The 25,350-nt window shown below is 33.9% G+C and overlaps 1 protein-coding gene across 6 annotated transcripts in view; it reads left to right on the top strand.

The window, feature by feature from the left end:
- LOC129748946 (phosphatase Herzog) overlaps positions 1-25,131 on the top strand; it is a 192,873-nt gene extending 167,742 nt beyond the window's left edge. For all 6 annotated transcript variants that reach the window (XM_055743760.1, XM_055743761.1, XM_055743758.1 and 3 more), the window contains exon 6: positions 20,711-25,131. In XM_055743760.1, coding sequence (XP_055599735.1) covers positions 20,711-20,968 — 258 coding nt within the window. In that variant the 3' untranslated portion in view covers positions 20,969-25,131. The remainder of the gene's footprint in view (positions 1-20,710) is intronic.
- Positions 25,132-25,350: the final 219 nt, after the last annotated feature.

The following is a 25,350-nucleotide window of genomic DNA, read 5'->3' as shown; positions in this document are numbered from 1 at the left end:
GTAAAGTCAAATCTGACCGGGATGGCCAGATATTATTTGAAATTTTCCGGATTTTACCCGGGTTTTTTCAGATTATTCGCTGAATCAAATAAATACTCAAATTTTTCTTTGAAAATTTTTAGATTTTACATTCAATTTTTAGAAGTTTATTTTCTTTTTCCTCTTGCATGTTTGAGAATAATGCCTAGATTCTGTTGAAATATGCTCTTTTTTTACATTTTTTTCAAAAAATCGTCCAGACCTGGTCGTGTGGATTAGTTTTATAAATACATGATATTCTTAAAGTTAGAGATAATCGCTTTTTTGGCAACTATTCTAAAGAAATCTTACTACACATTCGACATTCATCTGATTCAATATAAAATAAGCAGCAATTTATCTGTCCCTCTAACTATTGGTGACATTTTGAAAATCAAAGAGACTTCTACTTAAAAAAGATCTGATGAATTATACATCTGGTTGAAAATAATCAATTCAAATTCAAAAGGAGTGTTAAGATGGAGGAAGTATAAGAAAAATGAAATGGTTGCTTTTTAATTTCCATTAAAAACTCAACAGAATTTTGAAAAGTTCAATATTCGGTAATCGGCCGTTCGCCGAATACCACTATTCGGGTACATCTCTACCAATTCAATTCAAATTTTTCGGATGTAGTTTTTAACACACTTTAACACACTTTTGAAACATATAAGCACATTAAGAACCGCTAAGAAATATAAGCCAAAAAACACATACATTCGCCATACTTCATCTCTAATCTCGCTGGAACAAATTTTGGAAAATTGGGGGTTTTATCATAAAATTTATAACATTTAAGTTATGTTAAGCACCCACCACACTATTGTTGGGTGGCCAAACCTGGCCAACAGGGTATCGACTTTTCGACCTAAACTCCATCAATCTCGATGTTTTGGATTTTCATGTTTCTCCCGAACAAAATGTCCAAAATCCCATACAAACTTCAGGCTCGTTGATTGACCCCTTCTCGTGGTCCGATTTGGCTCAAATTTGGCCATTTGGCCACTATAATGAAGGCTTTTAACAAATTTCCTCGTATACTCATTCAAATATCCTTCTACACAACTTCTACATCCTTTAATACTACAACCAGCGAATCTTTAACATACACTGCGAAAAAATGTTGATTAAAAGAAAATTGTCGTAATTTTATATCTGGTAGTTTAAAACTGTCATTTTAAAAGCTTTTCAAAGAATTTCTCGTTATAAATGTCATTTTTCAAATAAAAATAAGGCCGGAACAAATACAACTTTTTTCTTTTGTCACACCCCCACCCCACTCCCTTCTTCGAAATTTCCAAAAAACCCGAAGGGGGGAATAAATAAAGTTTAAAGTATTTTATAGAAATTTCGAAGAATTTATCAAATATCTGAAAATTACAAGAGCAATGAACAAGTTGAGGAAAATGGGAGCTTTATCCCTTTTTGTATTCTCGATTTCATTGAATTTTTCGAAAAAATTTAATATTATTCGAAATTATTTGAATAATAGGTTTTATGTAATATAGTATGTAATTTTGTTGCATACAAGTTTTCGTGCAATTAATTCCAGTTTTTTTTTTTTGGTATTATTTTTTTAATATCCCCTCCTCGAGATTTTCCCAATCCAAGTGACAAAAAAAAAATGGTTTTTAAATTTGTTCCGGCCGAATACACACGTTTTTGAGAGATGAAAATTTACAATAAATCTCTTCAAGTTATCTACTTGTTTTTTCCTGAGCTTCTGAACATCAGCTCAAAACCAAATAATAATGTTTCTCATTTTTCGTTTGAAAAAGCAAACATTTGAGATGAGTGTTAGTTAATAAATGCTATGAACTCCATACTGATTGTAAAACTCTGATATTTTTTTATTTTTCTGAAGTATTTCACTTTTCATAAATAAGGCCAATTAACTAAACAAAAAACATAACTCAGAGTGATTAAATCCTTTATTGGAGTATTTTATTGAATCGTGATTTGATAACTTCGTACGATTATTTTTATTTTTGAAACACAATTCTCGTTGAAACTTCTGGTTCTGATTTTTTAATTTCTGAATAGAAAAAGTAAACACTATAAATATAAATTTAGTTGAAAATAAGATAATCAGAATCAGTTTCTGAAATATGAAGCTTCTGGAACTTAGTTTCAATCAATGTGCTCTTGATTTTAAAGTTATCATACAAAATTTTCAATTTTAATTGTACTGAAACGAATGAAATAGTTACAAATTTTCAATGAAAAATCTTTTTTTTCTTCAGGTACGTACTTATAAATCCAAGTTTTTTAAATGATTTCGATTTATAATAAAACAAATTATGATGAAGAGTTAATTCTGATAGTTAATACTATTTTTTAGTGAAGAGTCTTGATCAATTGCAATTGAAATAGCCAAACTTTCAGATTCAGATAGCAAGTCCTTTAACTGAACTCTAACTTAAAATATCAATACTACTGAGTGGATGAGCTGAAAGCAGTATCGGCGATATAATTGGTGTGGATTGTTCAATCCAGCAGTGTTGGTCAAAAATCACGGAAAGATCTTCCGAATGTTTAGCTTGATAGATTGCCTTGTTGTTGAAAAAAATAGTCCACTGATAACGAGATAATTTTAATTCATAAGGGAAAAATTAAAACATAGCAAAGTGGTTTGGAAAGATTTTTGCATCCTTAACTCGATTTTTTGTCAGATTTCGTTAATCACTTCTAGTTTTGTGACGTTTAGTAATGTTTAAAACTAATCAGTTTAGAGTTAAATCGATCAATGATAACTGATGAAGTATCTAACCTACATGAACAACAAAAAATTATTATGAATCTATTCATTATCCTTTATTTCTTCAACGATTCAGGTTACAGAGAAGAACACCAAAAAGAGGCAAATTCCCGGAAAATGACAAAAAAAAATTCTAGACAATCTTGTTCCAGATACAACGATTTAAAAAAATAAATAAACCTTTTTTTAATTTAATAGACATAACTATTGTTAACATCACAAAAGGAAGGTTTGTTTAGTTAAGTGTTTGGTACTGAAAATTTGGATCTTTTTCTCAACTTTGATGAAAGCTGAAAATCATTTTCACTTGTGCATTGAAACGCAACGCGCAACGAGCGAGGTGGTTAGACCAAGTGGAGCGGGATCTGGCGAACGTGGGGTGCCCGAGGAATTGGAGAACGGTTGCCATGGACCGAGTGAATTATAGGAATTATGTTCGTCAAGTTATGTCGTGAGACGGTATACTATGTATATAAATAAATAAATTGTGCATTGAAAAACATCCAAGATGTATTTTGGTTTAAAATATTTTCAAAATTCCCGTATTTTACACGGGAAAACATATATGGGAGAGTGGGGAATCATGGGCCACTTTTTATCGTTGTTCCATAACTTCTTTATTATAAAAGATAAAATGAAAATAAAAAATGGTATGGTTTTCTACATTTTCAAGGTATCATAAGGTATTTTTTTAAAAATTTTAATAAGTTATTTTCCCCAAATTCTGACTGTTTGAAAAAAAGTAATATTTTTTGGATTTTGAAAAATGGTGGGGAATCGTGGGCCACCAAATCCAAATTGACCAAATAACATGCAAAGTTTATGAGTTGACCCAAAACTGTGATTTCCTAATTCATTTTGTTATTTTAAAGCAATTTCAGATGATGAAATAAAAAAGAGAGCTGTGTATGATCGCATAGATACCAAATCCTGGCTCGCGAATGTTTTGGCAAAATTTCTTATATAGGATGGACAAATATTTTTCATAACTCTTCATTTGGCATAAGAAAACTCTACAGATACCTATCTACGTATTTTAAGTTCTGAATGTGTATAAAACATAAAAATATAGGTGATCCAAAATGTGTGGCCCACGATTCCCCACCAGCTATGATTTGCAAATTGGTTGCGTTTGTGTGACTTATTGATGTTTCATCAAAAATTCCTTTTCCACGTGAAAGATCATGACAATACTAAGATCATAAGCGTATGAGCATATTTTTGTTATGCACTTTAGGTTCCCCATCGCGGGTATTTTTTTAATTATGTAAGTAAATTTTTCTAACTTTTTATTAGCTTGATAAATAAAAGAAGCATATGATGCGTATTTCAGTAGACAACATATAGGAATATATGCTCACGCAAAGCGACGACGATGACAGTTGGTTTGAGATTTTTATCTCAGCACACATCTGAGATATTAAAAGTGGCCCACGTTTCCCCATGGCCCACGATACCCCACTCTCCCCTACTTATTTTATAAATTGTTCCTTGTTTTTTCAAAAGTTAAGCTCTTATCTAATATATAAAGATGAGTTGGACTATATATGTTTGTATGCACCTTATACAAATCCACACCGCTTAACCGATCAGCCTGAAATTTGGTTCAGTTATGTGTTTGGACCATGGTAAGGTTTTAGTAATAGTTTTGAGCCCCTCCCACCTATGAAAAGGGACCCTCCCATACAACTTTCGTTTTTATTCACACGAATCAAAAGTCATGGCACCCATTTTGCCAACCGTTTTTCGTTTCCTTTGGCGGGGTTGTTTTCACCATCACCATGGGCTGGGCATTAGAAACGACCATCCAGAGCTCACGTGTACTGGATAGCAAATCAAAGCTTGATGAGCATTAAAGATTTGAAAGGGGAAATTTTGACGGGTGTTTTTTGTACATTCTATTGCTGAAGCATGTGGTACTGGTAGGTACAAGATTTTTGGATGCAATAATGAGCGTACATTTTGCATTGTACAGGAACTATTTACGAAATTTTGATCAATGATCGATGAGAGAAAAAAATCTGATAAAATTTGTAAAAGAGGCAAAATTGTTTGAACTAATTTAGTTTGTAAGTACATCTTTGTAAGTCAATTTTAAAACACACGAATATCCCAGGAGTGGTAAAGTGTCTCTAATAAACTTAATAATAATAATAATAATAATTTTGCATTGAAAAATACAACTAGCCTGTCAAGAATTTATTGACTAGAATTGTAGTGATTTTAAAAGTGCGGGGGGGGGGGGGGGAGGAGGAGGGTAGTGCTTTGAGAATCTACAAGAATAAACAATGAACTGAACAGTGACCAGTGCATTGACATCTTCAGCTGAATAGTATTCGGACTGAGTGCTGAAAAACTATTAAACAGATTTGCATGAATAACAGCTTTTAAGAACAAATTATTTTCATATTTTTTAGAATCCATCATAGAGAAAGAAAAAATAATTAGATTCAGAGTTAAAAGTTGATGGCTTCAATTCCAACGCTTCGATGACCGTAGGGGAATTTAAACGGGGGATTAGGAAATTGATAAGGTGAGATTTTTAGTTTTATATATTTAAAATTCATTTTCCAATTTATAATTTTTGAGATATTTTTCATTACAATGTGTTCAATTTTACAATCCAAATTTAAGAAGACTTATTGTAGAACCGTTTGGTCCTGCGAATTCAAACTAATTATATCTAAATGATATGATCACAATAATTAATGGGATAATTGTGTCCAAGAATAGAAAGATCGAAATAAAACTCAAACAAAACCTTTTTCATAACATTATAATGGTAACTTCGGTTAAGATGATTTGTTTTCGATAACTCCAAGAAACTTATACTGGAATTTAAAAAAAAAGCGGAAAAAGCAAACATACAATTGAAAACATGAAAAGTGAGTTTTTAATATAGTTCAACTAGATTCGGAAGTCTATTTAGAAATATTATAAGTAAACAAAACTTTAATATACCATAGTACAGGGAACCAGATTTTAATTAGATGGGGGATAGAAAAAATAATAAAAAATTTTATCATTTGAAGAAAAAAATTATAAGCAGAAATTAAACGGAAAAACGCAGTGAAAACGATTATTATCTCAATAAAACTTTCGAAAGACTAACAAATTTTTTTATTCCGATGAATATAAAGCTTCCAAAATCTTGAAAATGCAAACGATTCATTTTGATTTATATTTTATGTGAACCCGAGCAAGGCCGGGTAAAATCAGCTAGTTATAAATATTATTCGATTTCTATCTGGTAGTAATTGCTTTTTTTTCACGGTCATCCATAATATAAATGTATGATGTGATAGATTTCAAACAGAATCAAATTAAATCGAGTCTAAGAATTTTTTTTTTCATTTCATAATATAGGTTATTGATTTGAAGTAAAATTCGAAATAAACTCGTGCAAGAGAATCTTTACTGTGAATTAGAACCTCAATTCTTATTTTGTAATCTAATCATGAATTCCTTGTAAACGCAAGTGAAAATAGCTCTGTTTTATATTTTGGAAGTGCAATTGGAATTGGTTTTGCTTTAGATATATCTGATATGGCTTTGTGAAGTTATAAACATTCGCAATAAACCAACTGTGTACAAAAGAAAAATCATACAGAAATTAAAATTCTCATGTATACATATTTAATTTCAAATACGTATAAACTTTTTTTTATAGTAGAATATTATGTCCTGATTCTGAATTGATAATTGAAAATATTTTGAAATACAAAAAAAAAAAATAATCCCAATGAGGAACCTTCCGTTGCCCAAAACTTGATTAAAAATGGATTTCATGCGGCATCGACACTTGTATATTACAAAAAAAATTAGAAAGTTAGACTGCCAATTGAGGTCCTACGGCTCTTAAGCGTCTGAAAGTCAAACTGATCACTCCAATGGAGAATATTAATTTCTCACTATAAAAGTTATTTAAAACTTTAAGGTCAAAGTTTTTTTTCACTTCTTGGAACGACCACGATCTATTAATCAATGAAACATGGTTGAAATGTCTGAAAATTAAAGAAAATTCCATATCACATGATTCCGTGGGTATATAGTTTATATTTTTTTTTGTGTTCTTCTATCTGAGCTAGTAAAAAAGAAATTGCATGGTGAAGTCAATAAATTTATGACGTCAGCTAAAAAAAAATATCTCAATTATTTCTGTCTTAGACTTTTGACTTTTTTCAGACTTTTTCAAATTTGTCATTCCATTAAAATTCAAAACAAAATGAAAAGTTTAAAAGCTCAGAATTTGCAGCAAAACAAAATTTATTACACACAAAATTTTCGAAGCCGGAATTTAGCAAAATTTTGCTCAAATTTGACCAGCTAGAAACTTAGCAATCAATTTAGCAATATTTTTTAACTAAATTTTTAGCAAACGACAAAAAAAAAGTTAGTCGCCGGAATTTTTTACTAAAATTCTAGCAAAACCGGCGGAAAAGACCTACAAAATTTATAATTTTTCTCTGGAAACACAAGGAAGGTATTTATCAGATTTAAAATTAAACAAACGAATTTTTCACTTTCATTTTTATTTTTTCTGAATTTCAAAATCATTGAAAACACTATTTGTTACTGTAAATGTGGAGCCACCGAGGTTCCATTTTGCCAGGACTTGGAAACCTCCCCGTACATTCGCTGGCTGTGATGATGTACCTTCACTTGCAGCAGCAACCTGGTCGAAAAAAAAACAGAAAATTCAATACCATCATGTCACCATCTACCGCCCAGTTAAGCGGTTTTTCAACTTCAAACATGTATAGGGGGAAGTTTTCCTATATGCGCATATTGGGTAATATGCGCATACAGCCGATTGACGATATGGCTGGAGATTCATCATATCTAATTAGTGCAGTTTGAGGGTAATACGCTTTTAACACATGGCATAAAAAAATTAAATTATTATATAAAGTCGAAAAAATTTAAAAATTCAAACAAGATTTTTGTCAGTTTTGTTATAATATATTGAACTTAAATTATTGTGCATACAGATTCTGTGAACAAAAATGTTAGTGGTTTTTCTTTCTTATTCATCTGGAAATCGAAAATTCAACAAATCGAAGCTTTTGGCAAAGTTGTAAATGATTAGATATTGGAATAAGAGACAGGTTCTGAATGCCCATATCAAGGCAGGTTAAATGCCTATATCAAGAAAAATAGATTAGTCTTATAAATTTTTTACTTTCTATCATTTAAACATGAAATCTACGCTCAAATCACGATATTACAGCGAAAAAAGAAGAACTTCCTACTGATCCGATAAAAATACAATATGGAAAAAATATTACCCTGAAATATGGCCATATGGCATACTTAACTATGTTTCATGCAAAAGAACTAGTGATGTAAAAAATTTTAACCAAAATTTCGGCCTTGACGTATGCTTAACATCCGTTTCTACCATTTTCAATTAAATAATATCAAAATATTGCAAGTGGTAATGAAATATAGCTAAAAACATAAATATGCGCATTTAGCCCACCAGTTTCGGAAATCGGCTATTTTGACTTCTTTTATTATAAAATTATTTCCACAAAAACTGTAAGAGATTTTTATAGAAAAATTTCACTAACGTATATAAAACAGATGTCCGCTCATGTGCATATAGTTTTCAGACTCCTATCTTTTGGAGTATAGGAGAAAATGAGTGCTTTCCTTAATATGCGCATATAGCCTTCCTCTCCCCTAATAAAAAAACGACGGCAGATTTTTATTCGCTTTCTTTTGCAATACATCTCAAAACTGCTCTAGTTTCATTAAAAAATTTAGTGGAATGCGAAAAATGTACGCTTTTCAAAATAATTAACTAAACTTTGGGGTGTTCCACTGGTCCTATTACCGCCCACTCAACTTTTTCGGGAATCGATAATGTTTTCTTAAGGAAAAAACTATCTAACATCACGGAAACTGTTCTTTTTAGTATTTCCCATATAGCGAGCTGTCAAAACCATATTTTGGATCTTGAAAGAATACATTTTGTGAAATTTTTCCCGCAAATTTTGAACAAATTTTAACAAAGTGCGTTGACTGACAAAATGACGATTCCCGGCAAACAGCCTCAAGTAACCGGTTGCTTTCAGCGATAAAACATCATTTTCTAACATAATCCAACTAAATGCTTCTTACAATTCACACATTTGACACAATACTTGCGTTAAGAACAAAGAAATTGTGCGTGACCGGTCATTAGGAACCCACACTTTTTTTTATACACCAATTACCGCCCATCACTAAACGCTTCAAAAAACAACAACTATTGAAAAAATCGAAAATTTTCCGATGCAAATCTATTCTACAAAAATCAAACTACCGTTTCAAGTCGATTGTAGGACAAATAGGTACTATTTAGTAAACAAAACCCCTTTTTTCCCTAGGAGCACAGTTATGCTTAGTTCGCTAACAGGCGTCGAAATCAATAAATTGACCGGAAACCAAAAACCAAACATTTTATTCCTGGCTATAGTTAGCATAATTAAGTGATGTTTTTTCAGTGAAATGGTCGAACAATGATGTCGACACAGAACACAGGTCTTATTTTTGAAGAAAACATCCCAGTTTTTTTCAAAATACAAACAAAAGTGTGATTTTGGGCGGTAAATGGTGTCTGGGCGGTGAATGGTGACTTGATGGTACATTACAACCAGAAAATCTGTATGCTTTCAGATTGATTCTTACCTGTATACTTCCGGTGTCGATTCGGTCACTGTTTCGTTGTCCACTTGATCACCAAAGTTACCGCCGGCATCGAGTTCCTAACTGCACTAACTTTTTTATTTGTGGCGCAAATACGACTGCTGCCAAAAAAAGAAGGCGGCCGACAAATTTAGTTTTTACTAAAAATCAAGCAAAATTCACATTTTGCTATCGTGTTAGTAAAACGAGTCCAATTGCTAATCGAAAGTAATCGACTGTTTTTGCTAAGTGGAGGCTCAGAAATTTTGTGTGTACCATTTGCTCATGTAACGCTCATGTCCCTACATTTCATTAGCTAACTCAATTGTTCGGTAGATAAACGGTCAGCAAATCAAAGTCAACACTCTAAGTAACTCAACAAATGTTGTTCCATTGTACTCAACATCTTTAGCAAATACATTCAAGTCATTGTTATATCCGGAATTTTGAATAAAATTTTGATCTTCGTAGGACAAATCCTTGATATTCTCGGTGTATTTGTTCAACAGGATATTGCTTCCATATCTTTGGTTACGGGTATTTAAAAGGCCTTGATAAAACTGGTGTTTCTCAGATGCAAATTTTAAAACGTTTTTGTAATTTAGTGTCGCTCGAATCGCTCTTTTGAAATAACAGTGTTCGTTCGCAGAACAAAGTGCAGAATCTGGTAAGAGGGCGCAGTGAAAAAATTAGCCTCGGATAATGGGAAGTAAAATGGTGTTTGGGGCGTAGTGGGATGTTTAAAACAGTTTCTCTTAGTTCGAAGTAGTCTTGCAGAATTCCTTTGAGAAGATATACTTGTTCGGTGGCTATAACGGGAGCCGTGATCAAATCCACAATATTCTTCAGAAGCATAAATAGTTGTATGGTGTCCTTTTCAAAATCTATATTTTTTGGAAGCATAATAAATGGTATCACTTGTACCACGTGCCAAATATCACATGCTTTTGCTTTGATTGATCTTGTTTTTCTGGTGAAATCGAGTGAAATTTTAGTGTTCATTTTGAGTTTTCTACAAAGGAAGTTGATTCTTCCTACTAGAAATGATGATGAAGCCGTTTTCTCTTGGACCATTTTTTTTTAAAGATTTCAAAAAGATCGTAATTCACCCAACCTTCGAATAGATCGTGAGCTACGCATGGAGCTGCTCCATTGTGAAAAATTGAAAAATATTTCAACTCGTTGAACACTGAATTAAATTTTACTCCTCGATGTGGTGTTTTTGATGAATCTTTTTGCATTGCAGTCAAATCCAAAGCATTGGATTCAGGTGTTCTCAGAGGTTTTGTGATCATATAGTCTTTTTTGAAATCATCAAGAGTCGCATAGCAATATCTACAAAAATATTGACTCCTAGAAAAATTTTCTGAAAGACCAGCAATTTGGTGTGCTCCTAGGTTGTCCCCCATAGTTGTGAAAATCGATCCCATTATTCGTTCATCTTTCCCATTTCGGTTAATAATAATTCCCTCGTTTTCCAATTGTTTTATGTCTTCGATAAGCCTTCTAAAAATAGTGTTGGGGCCGAAGAATACAAAATCATTGTTCTTGCACAACAAAACTAAGTGAACATTTTCAGTAAGGCATCTCAGATGTGGATGAATGTTTCCCACCACCATATAAACGGCTACTATTTTATGACGGTACGTAGCGTTACCTAATGGATTCACTGTCTCAACTGCATCCTGGTATATAAACAGGTTGAGCGTTTTCAACGAAAAAAACTCACTTTGCTTAAATTTCAGTCCGTCAGTAAAATCCGACAAATAACCAGGAATTGAATTTTTGCTACCAAAACATGCGTTATAAAAGCTATTATCTTGTAACATTACTTTCAAAGTTTCAAGAATTGGAACGTATGAGTAAAAACTGTCCGTGTGGTTCAAATTTTTCTGAAGTGAAATTATTTCCGGACTGACATACGAAAAATTCTCTCGGAAATATTTTTTTCTCATATATGCTGATCGAAAAATTCCCTTATCTCCAAACATTTTGTTGAAAACGCTGTCGACACATTCTGGATTATCACACTTAACGGCAATTTTTTTTTTGAGCACGGGCAGCTTCCCCTAAACCCTCTACGATTTCCTGTATTGCTACTTCCGTAACGTTTTTTTGCGAAAGTAGCTTTAAGAAGAGGCGTCCGAATATCCTTTTGATCGAATCTTCTACATTTATCATTTCACTATCGTGGTCTAAAATTTCTTCGGATCTGTTCAGAGTTGCGGAACTTCCGTGGCATGGATCGATTCCACTCTCTGAAATCGGGTACTCCTCGTTGTTTCCGGTATTTTCAATTTTCCTCATTCGGGTTGTCCTGTGGAAGTAGCTGTTGTGTATCCTCAAGCTGTTAATCGTTCGGAAGGGCTTTTTTCGTTGACAGTTTAATGGACAAAACACAGCTTCTCCTGCCTCCAAGTGCTCCTTATTGTGTTTCACCATTTTTGTGAATTTTGAAACCTCAAATTCACACCCTAACACTGAGCAGCGAAAGACGGATCCAGAAATATCGAAATGCCGCCATTTTAAGTGTTTACGATATGAGGCCAGTGATTTGAAGTTTAATCCACATTCATTGAAGATGCACTGGTAGTTTCTCGCGGATTTATGTACGAGTACGTGTTTTATATAAATCTCGACACTTTCAAGCCGCGTTGAACATATATTACACCGTAACAAGCTCATTTTAAAAATTTTCGCGCTCACCTTGAAAATGGCGGATACAACTTGGCGATTGAAAAAACACTCTTAATTATTTTGAACATTACACGTCTTGAAAGTTTTACTCAAAAAGCTAGTATATTTACAATAAAAATAATGTAAAATTTATTGAATGATAGTAAAAACACGATAAAATGATCAGAATAAAGAAACTCGTTATTTGATTGGGATTTACAATACTTGCGATGTATGTTTACACGCAATCGCCTTGCAAATACATGAAACACAGGATTACATGAAATGTAAGTTTAATTTTTTTTTCTGTGATTTGGTCCATGGAATTGCAAGTTACAGCTGCTTGAGTTTAGTGGACCGACTATTTACAATCTTGAGTCTTTTTATTAATAAATAAACTTTTTCGTTGAACAAACACTCATACGGAGTGGAAAATTTTAAAACATTTTAAAAACACATCAACTAGGAAAACTTCTAAGTTTTTTTGTAGAAATTCGAGCATTTGCGGGTATTTTGTAACAGTTTTTTTCCGCCCCCCAAAGGACCGCGCATGGTTAAAGTAAAGGTCGCAATCTTGGATTCAAGATGGCGTCGGGATAAAAATTTTGATTTCTACTTGGAGATCCTTTTCACTGTCATTTTGAAAATCACTATAAATCACTATAAATCACTATAATCAGTTGGAAATGCTCATTTTTTTTAAATACGAATTTTTACTTTCTTCATATCAAAACTGTTGTAAATTTGTAACTTGATGAAACAAGCATAGAACATTGAAGAAAACTTCCAAATATTCAAACCTCAGTGTATGATATCCACTGCTTCAAACAACCTGAAGAAAGCCGATCTGTTCGACTTCAAAATGCTTTTCTTATCGAAGCACTGCTTTGCTTGAATTAAATTTGAACGTCCTTTAATCACGCTCAAGCATCAGAAATCACCGAAATCGCCACCAAAAAATGCTTCCCAATCTCGGCAAAGCTGTGTGTCAACGAAAGACAAACAACTTTCCCGCGCCACCAGTGAAGGTTCAACCTCCCGATTATCCCCAAACCCAAGACCGCATCCCAAAACGATAAAGACTTTGGGACAAATTTTCACTCTCTGCTAATACTCGGTGGGAATTTTCCAGCCGGTGTGCTCTGTCGAACGGTCTTTGGTGGTGGTCCTTCGTCCATCGTGTCGTCATCATCATGAGGGATTAAGAAGGCTGGCTGTGGAAGCACCGGAAATGGACTGTCAAGTTAAGAAAAGAAAGCCTAAGAGAATTTCGTGCAATCCACAACAAACATAACGACAGATAACCAGAGATGGCGAAAACGGCATGTCGGGACAACGACGGGAGAATGTTTTTTCTGGAATGATTTTACGGTGCTTTGTCGGAACACAATAAACCGGAATTTTTCTTTCTTGAAGCTGTTCTTCTGCTCCTTATTACGTCCGGCTATTTGCTTTTTAAATAAAAAGAAAGTGTCTTCCATCTGTTAGTTCGATACTGGAAAACTAGTGCTTAAGTAACATGATGATACATTTTTTTTAAGAAAACTTTAAAATTCACATTTTTATAATTTTCTGTTTATTTATTTTATGTTTGTTAATGAAGTCAATCTTAGGCTCAAATGACGATGTCAACCTTGATCGAATATTTTTAAAAGAATATTGTAAGAATCATCATTAAAGTGACTCAGATAAAATAGTTAAAATATGAAAATATTTATTTTAACTATTATGAGATGCTCTCCTTTAATTTTTTAGAAATTCTGGGGATGTAGGTATTTTAATAGCAAAAAATATATAAAAACAGCATACACCCACCATTATGACTTAATACACTCGGCCATGAATAACAAATCAACTTGCAAGGATTCGTCTGACTCATCTGAAACCGTTTTTTTTTATAACGACTATGGGTAGGTATAACCTCTGCGCTGCCCAGAAAAGGGTTCGAGTTTTTCCGAGATTTTCTTTATCCTGATATCCTTCTCAGTAGTAAGGAAAATAGTAGTGGTAGTATTCGTGTAGTAGTTTTTTCCCCTCTCGTAACGAGTATTTATAGAAGGGACCGAATTCTGCAACTGCGTTTTCCGTTCCGTTAGAGCTGATTACTCATTTTTGGAGGGAATTTCGAAGGGGGTGGTAAGGCTTTCGAAATCCAATGTATGTATCATCAATCCTCTGCTTGGGGTTGAGTTGAGACGATTTTATGTGAGCTGAATAGCAAATTAGTGGCTTTGTCGTTTGTAATGGAGGGTGACTCTTGAAATTTCGTATACGATAATATTCTGTTGGTATAAATTAGAGTTTGGGACAGACTGATTATAAGACATTTTTTTCGACTTAAGATGATTCCAAGTTTTTTTTTCAATTTTAAATTTCCTAATGATGTTTTTAGAATCAACCATAAATTTGACTCATATACCACAAACCTTTAACCTTGATCTGTCTCAGATCTTTTTTACTAGTCAAGTTGAGTGTCAAATTGATACTCCTGAATAAAATCGCTTTAACTTTCTTGTTTCTTGATCTATCTGTACAAGATTTAAAAATTTTTAGTTCTTGTAACGTAAACATCATTGTCGAACGAATGAAAAAAAAACTGCTTTAGAAAAAGACTCGATCAGTTACCAAACGAAGTTAGAAGCTATAGCCGCACATATGAATATTTTTTTAATGTAGAGAATTGAATCCAACTGTGTAAGTTGAAATTTCAGGGAATAGATAAGATGAAAACTGATATTGAAAAACATGCGAAAAAAAATCGCCTTGTCTCCCGCCTTTTTCAACATCAATTTTCATCTTATCTATTCCCTGAAATTTCAACTCACACAGTTGGATTCAATTCTCTACAAAAAAAATTTCACCGACTGAATGTCAAGACCCATCTATGGGTCGCAGTTGGAAAATATTTTTTTTATGTATTTTCAAAGATCTTAAAACAACACTTTTGGTTTATACCGTCAAGGTTATTTCCGTCAAAATGGAGAAACTTGAGAATGTTGGATTGGAAAGTTGACGTAATTTTTTCCGGAATTTGAATCTCAAAATACGAAACACAGAATTTTGGACGAATACCTGTTTTGGACATTTTGTCAATCTGCTTTTCTATTACTTCATATTATTTTAGCACTCAAATTCTACTTGCCCTTAGATTTGGAGTATATCAACTCTAGATTTTCACAATAAAACTGTATTCACATTTTTTTTTTTAAATAAATTAATTACCTACTTTAATGCTTCGATGCTTAAACAACTTTTTTTAAATCACTTTGTAACATTTTTTTGGTCAAATTGACTTTTTAGGCCTCTAAAAGGTGTGTGGGATTTTAGCACTGATAAGCTGATATAACTCCCCCTGCGTAGGAGAAAATTATTGATCGCCCAGAGCTCCTGGCGCCAACTAGCACATCATTCCCTAAGCTTCGTTTTCCGATCATGTAATAATACCAATAACTAAATTTCGACTTTTTTCGTAAATCATTTAGTTTTCAATTAGTAATTCGTGAATATTTTTTATGAAGAGATATGTATCTCTGTTAGTTTCAAATTTTAGTATCAATGTATCGGATCAATTCTATTCTTATTGAAGAGTGTTTTGAACTTTTGAAAATTTTATCCAATGGGGAAAATTGAAGAGAATTCAGATGATCGAAACAGTATATTCTCTTATAAATTGCCTACTTTAAATCGACCACCAGAAGATCCTTTTCTAAAGAACTGCGAATCTTTTTCCTCAATAAGATTAAGTACATTATCGCTTCGACAATCTTCAAATTTATGAGTTTTATACGTTTACTAAAAGAAATTTAAAAAAATTTAATTTGAATTTCAATTAAATTATGAAATTCTTTTTTGAATTTTACCATAAACCAATGATTGGAATATTTTTTTTTAATATGATTAGTTGATTTTCATATGCAGGTATGTTTCAAATTTTGTTCCTCAAATTTGAAAGCTCAATGGATCTACACAGCAATTTTTTTTTGCTGGAAACCAGCAAAATTTTGCTGGTTTTTGTCCCGCTTACTTTCCAGCAAAATTTTCAGCAATTTAAATTGCTGGAAAAAACAGCAAACGTTGATGCTGGTTTCCAGCAATTCAAATTGCTGGAAAATCAGCAATCCAGATTGCTGGAAACCAGCTATTTCTTTCAGAACAACCGGCTTAGTTTAAAATTTATATTTTATTCAAAATTAAATATTGAATACTGGCTGTGCATATAATGGATGGGCAATAAGAAACAATTACTTTCTTCCATTTTTCAATAATGTTGTATTTATTTCCAAGAACTTTTTCTAAAAATTTTACAACTCCGGCTCTAGAGTGGCAGCTTTGTGCCAAATTGTTGATCATTCGCCACCTGAGAAAAGAATTCTGATTAGTATCTTTTATGAAATATCTACATGTTAAATAAAAACTCACCCTTGATTTGATGTCTGGTTGCTATAATATAGAGGAAAATAAAAATAATAATATTAATCTAACCAAAATTCGTAAAATAGTCTTACCTTGCATCAGCATACGAAAACAAACAGAATTCAATTTGAAAACTCGATTGCTGATTTTCAGCAAGCTAGATCAATTGCTGGAAAGTCCAGTAATTTGGAAACCGATTGCTGATTTTCAGCAAAAATGACAAGAACACAACCGAATGCTGAAAAATCCAGCAATTCGAAAACCAATTGCTGGTTTCCAGCAAAAATTTGGATTGCTGAACGTTTCCAGCAATTTTTTTTGCTGGAAATCGAGGCAAAAATTTACAGTGTAGTACAACCATCGGGGCCTTTTTCACTTGAAAGAAAACAAAACACAAATTGAACACCATAGCAACTTTTACTATTGCACGCAGAAAAATTGAAGCAAAAAAAAAATTAAATTTCTATATATTTTTGAATGCTAGCGCCATCACAATCAGTGTATTAATCACTTACTAAGCAGTTAAGACACGAACCTAAGGTTGATGGAAATGTGGATCTCTGATCACTGATCACTGATCACTGATCACTGACCACAGTGTTATATCAGTTTATCAGTAATTTTAGGATTCATAAAAAATCAGAGTTGTTAACGATTTTTAGCTTTTAAATTACAAAATGTTTCCCGGTTACAATGAAGATTTTTCAGGTTTTTTCATAGTTTCTCTGAATACGAAAATGTGAAAAAAAACAATAAAAAGTCCTAAAAAGTATTAAAAATGAGAATTAATTTTTTCGGCTTTATCGGTGAATTTTATGTTCTCTTAGTGAGAACAATTCAAGATTTGAAAATTATAGATGTATAGAAGAAGATTAGAAGAAAACAATAGGTGTAGCTACTCCGTGATTGACCGAGGCCATCAATTTTGTTCAGAGGTCAAATAAATGATGCTCAGGATTAGCAGCTCATTCCCTATGCACAAAATTGATGTTCTCTCGTTGAAAGTCAATAACGACGCCGGCAACGTCTTAGTAGTCAATGGCTGGATTGAAAAAAAAAAAATTTATGATTTTATAAGTATGAAAAAAAGGATTCGAATGCAACTCGAATTTAAAAATTTGTTCCACCACACCCTGAGATACTCGGGAATTGAATTTGAGGTGCAGTTTTTGGAAAATTTCCTAACTTTAAGCTTAGCTTAGGTAATATAAATTTAACATATGCTTTTTGTTAAAAACATACAAAGTAGGTTTTGCTCACGATCTTTCGAATGAGATCAAAAGAATTGCAATATGTCATACGATGGCTAAGATATGACCGATCAAAATTTTCTTGTTTTTGAAAGGAAGATCCTACACTTTTTGCCAAAATGAAACACAGTGCATTGTGGTGCTGCATTTCAATCTAGCTGTACGAAATTACTAATACTCAGGGATGAAGAGATAGACATTTGGTGTCTTCAGCAACACTACTCAGTTTTACATGGAGCATTTATTCTGGTATCAAAATTTTTGAAGAAGGGTCTAGCGATAGCGAGATAAAAATTTTTGTACTTTGACTGTAACTTCTGAGAATGATGTAATAGAACTTTTCGCTTTCGGTGGACCCCCTAACCAAACCCCCCCCCCCCCCCCCCGGCAAAAACTTGTATACCAGAATATGGGTACAGTCCATACGTTAATGCTCGCACTTTGGCCTTAAGTCCGGCCATAAGATTCTGCACAACCTGTGAATCAACCATTTTTGGCATGTAAACCCATACTTTTTTCAGTTCCTCGACTGTTTTCACTACCTTAGGTCGTTTAAGAAGGTGCTGCTTTATTATCGCCCAGTACTTCTCGACGGGGCGAAGCTTGGGAGTGTTGGGAGGGTAGAACATATTTTCGGCACCAAATTGACCTTATTGTCCGCATACCACTTCAACATGTCCTTGGAGTAGTGGCATGAGGGCAAATCCAGCCAGAAAATTGTTGGGACGTTGTGGGCCTTCAGGAGAGGAAGCAGCCCCTGTAGGCACTCTTTCATGTAAACCTGTCCGTTCATCGTGTCCTGGGTCACGAAATGTGCACTCCGCTTCCCGCACGTGTAGATTGCTTGCCAAACCATGAGTTTCTTCGAAAATTTGGACATCCTGAGTGCGGACATGCTCCGGAACGCTGAACTTATCCTTGGCCGTGAATAACAGGTTGCCGGAGATCTGTTTGAAGTCGGTCTTCACATATGTTTCGTCGTCCATGATGCAGCATTCAACTTTCGTCAGTATGTTGAGGTACAACTTCCTGGCACGGGTTTTGGCGGACTTGTTCTGCTTCTCGTGGCGATAAGGGGTGTACCTTGAACGTTCGAAGCCCAGCCTTAGTTTTGGCTTTCTGGACAAAACTTCGGCTTAGGTGCAGCTTCTTAGCCACATCCCGAACGGAGGCGATCGGGTTGCGGTTGAAGGCCCCAACTACGCGGTTGTGATTTTTGTTGTTGTACGAGATACTTTTTCCCTCACTTCTGGGCTTCCAATCGGTGGTCAATCGTTCCTCGAACCGCTTAATCACTCGCGACACCGTGAAATTCGTGATTCTCAACGTTTTAGCGATGGAACAATGCGAGAGATCCTCGTTCTCTTGAATGCGCAAGATTTTATCACGCACGAGCTGTTCTTTCAACTTCATTTCCGCGAGTTTTGATCACAGGACTTTGAAACTTGCAGGATGTAAAAAATGCACTATGAACTAAATCCACCCAAATTTTCATTAAGTTCAACCCAACGGTTAAAAAGTTAGAGCAATTTCATAGTGTGGCAATTTCATCGTGGACACCCTTTACAGGAAAATCGATGCCAGATTTCCAATTTCGTATCAGACGACAGAAAGAGTCGTCCTAATGAACTGTTTATTTTTTCAAAATTGCTTCGGATATAGACAAAACACGGGAGTTTTACAAAACGGAAAATCGGTATAACAGCTTGTTACGCTTTTTAAATTTTGAATAGAAAATCTGATCGGAGTGTGTTACGGGGGGTGTGTTGAAAATTATCGAAAATTGTGTTAAGGTACACCGGGGTAAGTGTGGACGCGGGGTAAGTGTGGACGATGGCTATAAAAACAATACTGTGCACTATTTTTTCAAACTTTTGATGCAGAATGTTCAATTTACTTTTAATCTATTCAATAACTGGGAAAAAGATACGATTCAGACAATAACGGATGTTTACAGCGACTTTTTCGGAATTTTCTATTTTCAACTACGATGTCGAGTTGATGTGCATCTTTTTCAATTGCAAATTTCTCCTAAACTAGCTGGCTCTCAATGAAAAACTCTACATTGAAACAATCCTTACATTCCAAACAACCAGTTAAGAAAAGAAACGGCGGTTAAAAATTAAGAAAAAAGAGTTTATTTACAAAAAAACTAAAATTTTGTCTCCAACCCCTACCTGGGGTAAGTGTGGACGGCTTTAAAAAGACTTGATGTTTACACATTTTTTCAATTTTCTGTCCTTCATCCTTCATGAGTTGTATTATTTAGCTATATTTAGCATTCGGATCATGAAAATTTGGGTGAAGTACTTGTTTGTTCTGTGTTTTTGATAAAATCGGATCTCGTGTGTTGTAACATAAATTACACACAATAATTATGATATCATGAACTTTTTTCAAAATTTTGGACGGTTCGAGCAATAAAGTAACGTATTCAACCAAGAAAACAGAAATTTTTTGAAAATTTCCTGAGAAATCAGAGGGAAATTCTACCGTCCACACTTACCCCATAAAGCGGGGTAAGTGAAGACACCAGCAGTCCATAACGATATACGTGATAACTTTTTTCGCTTTGCTTCTATCGAGCTCATGTCTTCAGCTTTCGTAAACAACATGTTCTGCATCACATTGAACGTCAATTTATCAAAATTGCTCCACTGCTGATTTTTTAATGATTTTTTAAAGTTGAACTATACGAAAACCCGTCCACACTTACCCCGGTGTACCTTACGTAATATTTGAACGGCCCCATATTAGTAAAACGGAGTTTATATGGGGTCAGCTAGTTGATAATATTAACGGCTTATGTTCTTTCTTGAAACATTATACTTTTCATCACCTTCGAAAATTTGACTAAAATATAATTTGTAAACTCTTGAAACCCACTTCTAATTCGACCGTTTTATTTCCGTTTCGATTCCAGGTGCCAGTAAAGTCGTGGTTCGACGACGTGAGCGACTCGGAACTGCTGGACCTGATACCGCTGTTCGAGAAGCTCAGCAAGGTAGACTCTGTATATAGTGTATTATGCAATTCAAGCTCACAGTCGCAGCTGCATTCGATAGTGCAGCAGGCCCAGCAACAGCACCACCAGCAGCAACAGCAGCTGCAGCAACAACAATCACAGAACAGCCTGCAACAGTCCAGCAACTCCACCAGCAGCGACGCCAGCAACACGTAACATTGGCAGCAAATGTTCATCAACATCGTATGATTAATTTAAAAGAAAAAAGTGAAGGAAGGCAACAAGCGTGTGTGGAATCGACGGCGAGGAGCAGTTTTTATCAGTTGATTAATTTTATAATTATTTTTTAACAAATGTTTTAAAATAACGGATATCTAATTTAAACGCTAGGCTCGTAACAAATTAAAAAACATTATAAAACAATTTGTACTAATCGTGCGAGGCGACGCGATGCTGCGCGGAAAGTTGCTTTAGTAGGGGATTAACTTTTTAACGCTACAATCGTGCGTTTGTGACGCAACATTTATATACCTAGAACAAATTCAAGCGACCGGAAATACCTTTCCTTTGATTGTTCGATGGATGATGTTATCCGACATCATTTTAGGGAATTGTGTGCTGCCGGGTTGAGAAAAAGATATAAATCGGGAAAAATAATAATTTAATATATATACCACACAGATAGCTGTATATAACTAGACATTTCCTTTTTTGTTTTGTGAATGAAATCAAGCTAGGTGAGCAAAAGTTTCTAGTAAATTGTGAGCGCGCGCGCACGAGCAAAATCGCGTGGAAGAATCAAGTTTTGTTCTGTTTTTCATATAAAAGTATGTAAAAGTATGAAATTTATGTGCATGTACCGACCGAACTACGCTTCTATTTTATACTACTAATATAAACGCAGTATCTTATATTCAAAAACCCTCAACAACAAAAGAATATCCCTTTTATCGGTTATCTAGATATCCCTACCTACTACGAAATGGTCGTCCACAATCTATATGCTCTATTTATTCCCACAAAACTTTCACAACAACTGTTCCCGCAACAAGAAATGCACACACACTGCCTGTCTCTAGGGTGAATCAAAAAAATCAAAATTATCAATAACTCAACAAAAAAGATTGGGTGTGTTATCGTTTTAAGTTTTGTAAACGGTAAAGGATTAGTCAGAGCTGGTCCGATAAATGCATGCATGCAAGCTTCGTGAATAAAAAAAAAAATGTAACGGTAAAAATGTATCCAAAAACACAGACACGATGAATCATAATCATAATCATATATCGTTCTTGATGATTTTACTGTGTTGCAAAAAATAAGTCAACGAATAAAATGTTAGCATCAGTCGGTATATCTATTCTATACGATTCTATACGATACATATTTGTTGAATAGAATTTATCTGAAACTGAAATAGTGATAACAGTCTAAATATCATTGGACATATCAGTGGAGCCATAGAGTTTAACAGAAAGCTGGATTCAGCTTTAAATTTTTGTATTCTTTTGCTGATTCATAGTCACTTTACGAACATCTCCTTTTCAAGTGATTTCCCTCGAAGAATTATTGATATCTTTTGTGCATGCCCTTTAATCTTTCATACATTTTTTACTGAATCAAGTTGCAACTTTAATTTGTTTCATTGTGTTACCACTAGTTGGGAAAATAACTCCACCGATATTCATAATCATGCCAAAGGCGCCAAAACGCAAAAGCGAAAGCATATCATTGTCCTTTTTAGAAACATTTTAGATTCAAGTTCTGTTCGTGATTCGTTAGCTAGTTCAAAATCCACGAACGCATGCATGCTATAATCCTCAAGCTCTTTAAAGGGAAGAACAATTTGCAGGAGGAAAAGCGATAACAACACCCAATTTTTTTTGTCCGGTTAAACTTTTTCTATCGATAGCTAGCAAAATTAATCAACAATGACACCAACTAAGGCGAGCAGCACTAACTAAATCAACCGACCAACGGAATTGAGATCCGCGCGGAAACAAACAAACAGAACTATTTGATTCTATAAAAAAAGGCTACCTCTCACACTTTATCACGATCAACTTTTGTAGATTTTCGAAAACTAACCGATATGCTGTGAGTAGAAGTCGCACGCAGGTGTAGTTCGATTTAGGGAAAATACTGTTTAGTTCGTCTTCAAACTGTGAATTTTTTCGGTCTTTGCTCTACATCACCCGTCTATAGGAAACAGTTCTACTTATGAGTAATGATTCTTAGGAAAAATTAACAGTTTTCCCTCAAGCCAACGGAAAATCAAAAGCTGTAACCAATCAAAAAGTGTAATGTTTGTTTTTTACTTTCTTGTTTCTGTGCATCTTTTTTTTTAATCACTGCTGTACAAATCTACATATTGGCAATAAGTAAAAGCATGTGTGTGTTTTAAATCTGAACGGGAATTGGATAAAAACCTACCAGAAGTCGTTGCATTTACAAGCTCCCTTTGCTATATTGAATAGAAAGCTCTGCAATGTGCGTGTTGTAAATGCCAAATTGGTATTCGAATATGAAGACACAAGTTTTAAATTTAGCCCTACTTTGGATTTGATATCGGTTTTTGCTATGCTGTTGTGGGAAAATCGAAACTCGATGCTTGATAGAGTCGATAGATTTCCGGATTTTGGATCAATTTCGTTCCAATTTGCCTATAACAACGCTAGAGTCAGCTTGATTACAGAACGAGTTATGTTAATATTCGTTTGGCAAAATACTAGTTGCAGAAAAGAGCAACTCAAAGAATGAAAGTGTGATGATTTATCATCAGAACTTGTGAGAAAGAATATTCATGTGTTTGGTATGATTGGGATAAAAAAACGCTAATGGTAACATTTGCTACCCTGGGAGCTGCGAGAGCTTGCACATTGAGGATCAAACTTAGAAAATCCACATACACACAAATCGGTGAAATCAGATACAATAGAAGAGGCATAGACAAGTGCGCGAATTGACTAGAACAAAAAGCTATTGAATTAAAAGTATATATTTTTATATACCGTCAAACTTAGAAGAAAAAAAAAAATCAAAAGTACGAGAACCACAAACATTAAGGGACATATCCCCTTGATATATACGGTAAGCGCTAGTGAAAACGAAGTTAAAACCTAACTAAAAGCGATATGGAACAGTACTAAACTATTGTATTACTTTTTAAGGAAAAAAAATATACAAAAAAGGCAAATCCACATACAGACAGACACAAGAAATAAAATTATGTGTATTTTAATAATCACAAAACAAATTCGTCTGCAAAATTTGTACCATTAAGCGAATCAAGCCAGGCAACAAAAAAACGAGAAAATCAGCATTACACTGACGAAATATTTATGAACAAAAAAGTCCAAACTATGATGATGTTCGTTATTTTGTAAATCTGCATATAACAAAAAAAATGAAGTGAATAAGTGTGAATGATGATGTGCGAGCGATTTTGAGCGGCGCATGGCGGCCAATAATCAATGCGCTGCGTCAGCCATTTTCGGATTTGATGAATGTAAAAAACCGTGAACCAGACAGGCAGAAAATCAACAACTAACAGCAACACAATAGGAATTAAATTTAAAGAAAAAGTAATGTAATAAAGCAAAAATTCGTAAAAAAAAGTCCCAAAAACAAAAAAAAAACCGAACCGATGTTTCATTGCTACGTGCGAGGGATTTCAGTTGTATACTATTTTTGGGTGTTTTTGTTTGGGCAGATCAAAAGTCAGTAGTTTTCTGTTTTTATGTTTAGAAATTTGTTTTCGAGATAACGTATTGTTTTGGAATCGAATAAATCTATGTAAAGAGACATACCGATAAATGCCATGGTGAATGAATAACCGAATTTTGTGCTTCTGATGTTTTGTTTAGTTTTCAATTGTTTTTTTTTTCATCTTCCTTTTAGTTCTGCTTTATGTGTTGCTAAACAATAACTGGTTTTTAACGGAAACTTTGCACAAAGTGTAGATTTTTTTATCAGATGACTAGTTAGTGCATACCTTAGAGTTTGAATTTTCCTTCAATCTAGTTTCTTATTTCTTCAATGTCTTTTTATCTACAAAAAAAAGGCGCGTTGCGCCGTCTAGATTTAAGTAGGCCAGACAAATCAATGGTTTAAAATGTAACGAAATTCGAAATTTGCATGCCTGCGCATTTGAAAACCATTCAATTAGGAAAATGAAAAATAAGGAACAAAAAACTAATGAATCACCCTCCTCTACATTTCGTAGAGCAATCGAGATGCAAAGAATCAAAAAAATATATTATATATTTTATTATTATTAATATTATTATTATTATTATTATTTAAGCATTTATCTATTTAAGCACAAGTGAACGAAATTGAGATGAATGAACTATAATATATTTCATTGAATAAGAGCCAAACTGATTTGAATTTTGAGTTAATTTTCAAAATTTTTGCTTTCCTGGGGAGTCTGTTTTTTTTTTAAATAACGTTTACAGAGATGAATAAAAAGAAAAGCCGAAAAAGTTTACTTACTCAAGGTTATCGAAATTAAAATCCATCACTGTTTTCGATTCAGAGCCAGCTGTCGGCTAATTTCTTATTCTTCATATACTTGAGAAGAATCTATGCTTAGAAGG

The sequence above is a fragment of the Uranotaenia lowii genome, chromosome 2 (assembly GCF_029784155.1).
Source record: "Uranotaenia lowii strain MFRU-FL chromosome 2, ASM2978415v1, whole genome shotgun sequence".
NCBI lineage: Eukaryota > Metazoa > Arthropoda > Insecta > Diptera > Culicidae > Uranotaenia > Uranotaenia lowii.
The sequence above is the reverse complement of the archived record's forward strand: the minus strand, read 5'-3'. Positions and strand labels throughout refer to the sequence as shown.